The 8,331-nt window shown below is 41.5% G+C and overlaps 1 protein-coding gene across 1 annotated transcript; it reads right to left on the reverse strand.

Annotated features, from left to right (window-relative positions):
* Positions 1-939: 939 nt before the first annotated feature.
* Positions 940-5,404, reverse strand: hpdl (4-hydroxyphenylpyruvate dioxygenase-like; the record flags this gene model as incomplete). The annotated part of the gene is made up of 6 exons (XM_083786809.1): positions 940-2,015; positions 2,597-2,730; positions 3,025-3,176; positions 3,407-3,573; positions 4,058-4,379; positions 4,978-5,404. 6 exons carry the CDS (start codon positions 5,402-5,404, stop codon positions 1,811-1,813), a joined length of 1,407 nt encoding a protein of 468 aa, XP_083642935.1. The 3' UTR covers positions 940-1,810.
* Positions 5,405-8,331: the final 2,927 nt, after the last annotated feature.

Raw genomic sequence — 8,331 nt, forward strand, 5'->3', positions numbered from 1 at the left:
TGAGATCCACTGATCTGGGAATACATATAAATTAAGAAATATATAAAACAGTAGTGCAACATCAACTGAAAGCATTCAAAATACAGAATAAGTGATGACTGTAAATGACACATCATCCTGTGATAAATTATGTAGTATGGGAATGGGATAGACTGGCATACTCACCGATACCAGCAATTTAGGCAGTATCGGCAGCTTTTCCGATATTGGTATCGGAGCAACTTTGTCGCGCACCAAGCAGATTTACAAGCTCACAGGGCACCCCGGGCCGAACCAAGTTCTTCTCATATAATAAGTCACAGAGACGTTTGTATGGTACGTGTGAAATGGCTATCAATCCTAGATCACTACTCCTATGCTCTTCAGATCCGTGATCAATACAACCAAGTCCTGAATGTGCAGTTTCTCAGGATGAGGTCGAAGAGCAGAATAAAAGGAATCAAGTGAAACAATAACGCTCCCATACGAGTGATTTATCACCACTTCATGGACAACACAACAGAATAAAGGATCACATAAACTTTGTGTGATTCGGAGTCAAACTGGTTTTCAGGGGGTCACGGGGCTGAGGCCCACCCACACTCAGGGACACACAGAGATCCGTGTTCATTTTGATTTAGTCTTTTGAATAGAATGTCATTTAGTTTTAGTCATCTGAAATGTTTCAGATTTAGTCTTGTTTCAGTCGACTAAACATAAGATTTTAGTCGACTAAATATAGTTGATTTTGTGAACAAACATTTATTTTGTCAGGAATTGATGGCATCGTAATGGCTGATTTTACACTTGGCCACATGCTGAAAATAGCCGATCAACAAGCTCCGATCTTCTATACAGAAACATAAAATGATCTTCAGGGTGTAGTGTGACTGACAGATTAATATTCAAGAACAGTTGGCCTGGGGATATACAGCTGGTTATTATGAGGATTTGCTTTGATCCAATGGAGACATAAGGACTTTCTTGTAGTAAGATTAGAGGTACCACCCAACCATGAACAACTTGTTAGAAAATGTAGAAATAGAAAATAAGGTCAGTTGACTGAAACAATTGTGTCTTAACCACATTAATTCTGGCGTCCCTTTTAGGCTAAATGTTCAAAGATTTAATTTGTTTCCCAAAAATGTTTTAAAGAAACGAAAATGGCGGATGATGCAGCTTGTAGATTGCTTGATTGAGTATAGGGCTTAAGTCGTTAGTAAAGTGATATTCAAGCCAAGACAGATAGCAAGAAACTCTTACATTTATATTAAATACACCTTTATTATGTACAGTCTTGTCTTGACATGTCCAAACTAACAAAGGTGTATAATAAATAGAGCATGCTGAACAGCAATATTTAGACCAACAGTAAAAGCATTCTCAATGCCCTGGACACATTAATATACGTGGGTTATGAATGTTCTGTCAGTTAAGACGACATAATATATATGTATATACATGTATATACTGTACCTTAACCCATTTTGACCTGAGATCAGATTTTTCAAAAATAGCAGACATAGATCTGCTATTTTTCAGTAGAAGCATAACATAATGCTAACACCAAAAGGGGTTCCCGCCCAATGGGTTAAATTTTTTTGTTCTTTCCGTGAATGCGTAACTTTTGAAATTCAATACAGCAATACAGTACAGTAATATAGTACAATGTGAATCGAAAGCGGCACAGTGAAAGGTAAACATTCAATAGACATATTTACGTTGCATATGTCCCACACAAAAGAAGTGCCATGATTGTCCACACATACAACAATATGCCATAAATAATTTCATTGAGGACTGGTAAAAAAAAAAAAAAAATCTAACAGGGTTAATGTTGGGCTTTTTGCAGATTCTTTTCAGCGGTACTGTCTCCTTGGGACAAGCCTGTCTCAATCTCCATGTATGCCTGTACGGACCTCCACAACGCCCTGATGTTCCCCTCGCCGAAACCCGTCGCCCCTCTCCGTTCGATCAGCTCAAGGAAGAAGGTTTCCTCGGCGAAGATGGGCTTGGTGAAAACTTGGAGGAGGAATCTAAAAAACAAGAGGTACAGAGAACAAGAAAACGGTTTTGTCTTCAAAAGACGCACCTCGAGCTGTGGTTTTATTTGACACCAATGTTTAACCCCAATCTTAATGTTGTTGACGGTCTTCCATGCCGTATTCAATGGCTTCTGGAGAAATTTAACTTTTTCAGGTGCTTGTTCATTATTAAACATATGGGGGATTTATTTTGTGTGTGTCAGAATATAAATAATTAATTCTAGGCTTGTGATACAGCATCTACAGATGACATTCAATATACATACATCCTATGTTGTTAAATGGACAATAAAGTCATATGGCTGCAACAGTAATTTGGAATAATTTAATCGATGAACGAAAAGCATCAATTATAATACTTTCGTGTCAATTTCTTGTTATATAAAAAACATATTAGATTTTTCGACGAATCGAGAAAGTTGGAGAAAACGTAGATTCGTTTTTACGAAAATAATAGATAGTTGTAGCGTGAGATGTGTCAGATTTCAAGACAAAGAGGCTCAGGTTAAAAATAGGCAAGGGTGTTACACTACTATGCACATTCAGCATTCAGTATGCATGTTTTCCTTCACCTTCTGTTTTCGCCGGATATGTTGCCCTCTGTGGATGAACCGCGTTGGCGCAGGTCTGTGTCCAGAAGAATGCCATGCTGTGCCAGCATCTGGGGGCTGTAACCTGCATCTTCAATCTCCTGCTGTTTGCCCACCTGTCGCAATACACAGGAAATAAGGTAAGCAGGGTCACTAAAACACGGCTGGTGGCAGAACAAACATGTTTTCCAAATACTGCTTGTATTCATCAAGGTATGGGGGTGGTTGTATAACTAATGTAACCATTTGTTTGCGGGGTGTCAAAAGGTCATAGCACAAACTGATGATATAAAAACGCTGGGCATGATTAACCTATTAAGCCCTGAGGCCGATTCTACAAATTCTTCTAAATCCTAACAAGTATATTCTGAAAAACGTATACGTGTGGTGGGAGGGTGGGCCAGACAGACCTCTGTGTAGTAGGTGGGTGGAGGACTGAAGAAATGCACACCGCCGTTAGCCATGGTCTGTGCTGTGGAGACGATGTTGTCCGTGTACAGTCCAATGTGCTGGATGCCCGGACCCCTGTGTTGCTCCAAGAAAGTGTCGACCTGGTTCCTGCCTGAGATTTAGGATAACGATAAGACTGGGTGGTGAGAAGATAAAATAATGATGGCAAGAAGTGGAAAACCGCACAGACATTTAACACGTAAGGGCCCAATATCTTACCCCTTATGCCTAAACTTTGTAGGCTTTTTTTTTTTTTACTGTTTTGAAAATCATTTTATTATTTACATGCACAAAATAGGGACGCCAGGACCAGGTTGAGGGGAAAAGCCTTCTAGCATTTACCTTGTTCAGGTAGCGATTCGGCCATGACAAACTTGCAGTCTGGCTCTTTTTTATCCGTGAAGGGAAGTGAAATGCCCACTTCACTGCATTTCCAGTACTCCATTGCAGTAAGGCGTAGTCCAATGCCATCCCCGTTTAGGACGTAGCCTTCGTCCACGTCTTCATCACTGCTCAGGGGGAAAATAACACGTCTTCATCACTGCTCAGGGGGAAAATAACACGTCTTCATCACTGCTCAGGGGGAAAATAACATGTAACAACTAATATAGAGGGTATGCTCTTCATCACTGCTCAGGGGGAAAATAACATGTAACAACTAATATAGAGGGTATGCGTCTTCATCACTGCTCAGGGGGAAAATAACATGTAACAACTAATAAGGGTATGCGCTCGCATCAAGTCAATGGCAAATCGAGTGGCAAAGTGAGTTAAACATATAATACAATCAGATAAGACTTTTCAGTTTGGATATATGGGCTGTCAAGGCCAGAAAGTAGTTTTTTGCTGCATAACTGCGTAACTTCCGGGTATGATGATGATGTCACGTGCATACCCTCTATACTGTATGTCACAAGGAAATAATAAAGATCATGTCAATTTAATTTAAATGGTTAATGTATTTCATAAGAATGATTAATTCAATTTCCTTACCGATCGATGTAAAACCTCTGAAACCCGAAAAGCTTCTCGTACCACCGCATGACTTGTGCAGTCGTCTGTTTTGGACAAGCGTAGGTTATGTGATCAAAATGTGTGATTGGACAAGAAGATGAAGTTCCGTTGCTCTCTCCCAAGGAGGGCTCTGTGTGGTGGCTGTCAACAACATCATCAAACCCAGGCAGGAACCCCCCGTCGTAGCGACTTCTGTCCATCAGAGTGTGACACACGTTCCCCACAATGGATCTGACCACAGAGTAGGTGACCAGCCCCTTGTCATCACGCACTACTGTGGGGGGCACAAGGAAATCACAACCTGTGGTGGTGGGAAAAGTACTCAAATCAGTCAAATGTTTTACTCAAGTAAAAGTAGTAGTAGTCTGTGGTTTTCAACTTTTTTCTTCAAGAATATATAGAAATGTCTATTTATTTTGTATGTCTCTAAATGTTTTGATGAATTTAACATGGTGGACCCTCTTGTAAACAAGTGTAATGCTTAATTGGGTCGTCCACTCACAGTTAACAGAATTGAGTTTGTGCTTGAAATGTACTGTAATTCTGCAAACTGTTAATACATATTATTTCAAGGGCCATTATTTATTCTGCATTTGAGCCACGGACCACCATTCGATGAGATTTAGACTCTCGGACCAAAAACTAAAGAATATTTTATTCTGTGATCTGATCTGTGATCACCTAAACAGCTAAAAGGTTAAAAATAAACACAGGGCATCTTAAAAGTCCAACTAGGCAAATGCCTTGTTAAAAAGGAAGGTCTTTATATAGTCCCCTTCTAAAAGCGTCCACGGACTGTGGTGCTCTCAGGTGGTCGGGGAGGGCATTCACAGACAGTAGTACTCGAGTAAATGTACTTAGTTCACGTTACATACATAATACACACCCACTTCACTGACCGTGATTGCGAAGAGCACTGAACGACCTTTCCACATCCTCGACCTCGAAGCAGACGTTGCACGCCGTGTCCACGGGGTACCGCGGGGTGACATCATAGTGGCATTTCATATAATCATCATCAACCTTGTTGTTACTGTCGCATGTTGTTGTCTGCTGCTGTCTGGTCCCGTGTCGTCTGTGGGTCGCGGTGGTGGTCAGTAGTGTGTTGATGTTTTCATTCAATCTCTCATGATCAGTCTGCCTCGTTGACCTCTCGTTTACCACGAACACCGCGCCTCCTTTCCTGAACGCCAGCTGCCTCGACTCGTCCGTGAGTCTCTCCGCGATCAAGTTGAACTTGAACTTGGAGACCAGCTCGTGGGCTATTTTGTCCACGTTTGAAACGTGGATCGCTATGTGATGCACCCGGCGCAAGTAGGCTGCCATCTTTGTCTGTGACGTCATTTGACATGGGGGCGGGGCCTCGACGTGACAGACAGCCAGGGGGAAAATGTGTATAAACAAACTTGAATACATTGTTTGTTGCTTGTATACTTATAATTAACAACAGGGGTCATCAATATGTCCGTTGTCCGTGCACGGACAAAATGACAAATCATGTGTCCATGGCAAATTTTAGATTCTGTTTTACACACCATTATATTTAGCTCTGGTCCATACTCCATAGCCCTAATGCTTAAATGCAAGGCAGAGTTAAGCATTAGGGCTATGGTGGACCAGAGCTACATTGATGTTCTTATTTTGATCATAAAAGAGTAAAAATACCCAGTTACTGAATGTCACTTTTTGTCTCCATGTTTTCTTCAAAATATGAATGACACCACCTATGTAATAATTAGGGGCCGGAATGTGACAACTAGGTAGCCTATAGACAGCTCGACGGGTTGCTATGGTTTTAATGGTCAAGTGACGTCATTCACTATAAGGTCACGTGGTGTTGGGGTTCAGGTAGTAAAGTCAGCTGTTCACCAGCAGGGGGTGAACCCCCAACGGGGAGAAGTCCTACTTTGTTGACCGCATCTCTTTATGAACGCAAATACAACGCTATGCTAACTATAAGTCATTTGCACGTCGCACTTTATTCTGATGTTGTGTTTTAAACTTTAATAAAGTGAACAAAACGCTGAAACACATGGATCTTCTTGGAGAAGTGATTTCATTACAAGCAGCGAGTCTGACAGGTAAACATTTCCCCCGCTTTAGCCTCTCGGCGACTAAATAAGTTTGTACATCATCAGTCTTAGACTATGACACTACTATAGTGGCACCTTATGAGTCCAACAATTGTTAGTGGTTCTCAAATGTTTTATTTGCAATGACCCCGGCCATAACCCTGCTCAAATGGTGTGCACAAATGGGTCCACTCCATTTGGTTCCATCTGTGTACACTTTCAGTTACAGACTATTGTCTGTAAGTAGCCTTGCCGAGCCATGAGGCCCATAGGGCAGGAGCCTATGAGTCGGCCGGGGATTGAACCCCAACCTCCCAGTTTCAGGGCAGACACTACCACAACCACAAGGCCACTGAGCTGGTTTACTATTGTCTGTGGCAAACATTTAATCTTGACAAAAATGAACACCACAAACCAGCATAGCGATGACCCCTGAACAACAACTAATTATAAATTGGGGCTTTTGGTATACCAATACTGTACATTTGCCACAATTATGAACTTTGTAGGCTATAGCTCAATGTTTGGGAAATACATTAATTTAAACCAGACACACTATGCATGCCTTCTTCAGTTTCTTATTAAAAAGCATAACCACCAGTACATTTATTCAAATACCAAATGTTTTAGTCACATTTATTAATATTGTACTATTCGTGTTTTAATGTTATGTTTGAATTGTGTCCTCTTCTAAGTGTGTGTGCGTGCTTGTGTGCTTCCTGTAGGCTACCTGTTTTGCTAATATGTCAGACTGTACATTTATGACCATGCAATGTTGACAGTGAAAACGTTCATGTGTGTAGTTATGCTACAATTTCTGAGCAATGCTAAGGTTGTTAGTTCAAACCTCAGTTGTAGTGAGCTATAACTATAAGTGTAAATATTGCCTTTAAAAAGTGTGTATCTAAGCTCCAGTGGCGCAATCGGTTAGCGCCTGGTACTTATATGACAGTAACCTGCAGCTAGGCAATGCCGAGGTTGTGAGTTCGAGCCTCACCTGGAGCAGAGATCTTATGCCCAATCAAGTTGTCCTCAAAACCACAGACAAAATGCACAGAGGGAGCGTGCATTTCCCAAGGCTGATATGCTGCATTTTACTGCTGAGAAAGGCTGAGGTTGTTAGTTCAAAACCTCACTTGTAGTGAGCTATAACTATAAGTCTAAATATTGTCTATTGATTTAGAAAAGTGTATATATATATAAGCTCCAGTGTCGCAATCGGTTAGCGCACGGTACTTATATGACAGTAACCTGCAGCTAGGCAATGCCGAGGTTGTGAGTTCGAGCCTCACCTGGAGCAGAGATCTTATGCCCAATCAAGTTGTCCTCAAAACCACAGACGAAATGCACAGAGGGAGCGTGCATTTCCCAAGGCTGATATGCTGCATTTTACTGCTGAGAAAGGCTGAGGTTGTTAGTTCAAACCTCACTTGTAGTCAGCTATAACTATAAGTCTAAATATTGTCTATTGATTTAGAAAAGTGTATATAAAAGCTAAGCACCAGTGGCGCAATCGGTTAGCGAGCGGTACTTATATGACAGTAACCTGCAGCTAGGCAATGCCGAGGTTGTGAGTTCGAGCCTCACCTGGAGCAGAGATCTTATGCCCAATCAAGTTGTCCTCAAAACCACAGACGAAAGGCACAGAGGGAGCGTTCATTTCCCAAGGCTGATATGCTGCATTTTACTGCTGAGAAATGCTGAGGTTGTTAGTTCAAACCTCACTTTTAGTGAGCTATAACTATAAGTCTAAATATTGTCTATTGATTTAGAAAAGTCTATATACAAGCTCCAGTGGCGCAATTGGTCAGCGCGCGGTACTTATATGACAGTAACCTGCAGCTAGGCAATGCCGAGGTTGTGAGTTCGAGCCTCACCTGGAGCAGAGATCTTATGCCCAATCAAGTTGTCCTCAAAACCACAGACAAAATGCACAGAGGGAGCATGCATTTCCCAAGGCTGATATGCTGCTTTTTACTGCTGAGAAATGCTGAGGTTGTTAGTTCAAACCTCACTTGTAGTGAGCTATAACTATAAGTCTAAATATTGTCTATTGATTTAGAAAAGTGTATCTATAAGCTCCTGTGGTGCAATCGGTTAGCGCGCGGTACTTATATGACAGTAACCTGCAGCTAGGCAATGCAGAGGTTGTGAGTTCGAGCCTCACCTGGAGCAGAGATC

Source organism: Protomyctophum parallelum (genome assembly GCF_964188405.1).
Source record: "Protomyctophum parallelum genome assembly, chromosome: 17".
Lineage (NCBI taxonomy): Eukaryota > Metazoa > Chordata > Actinopteri > Myctophiformes > Myctophidae > Protomyctophum > Protomyctophum parallelum.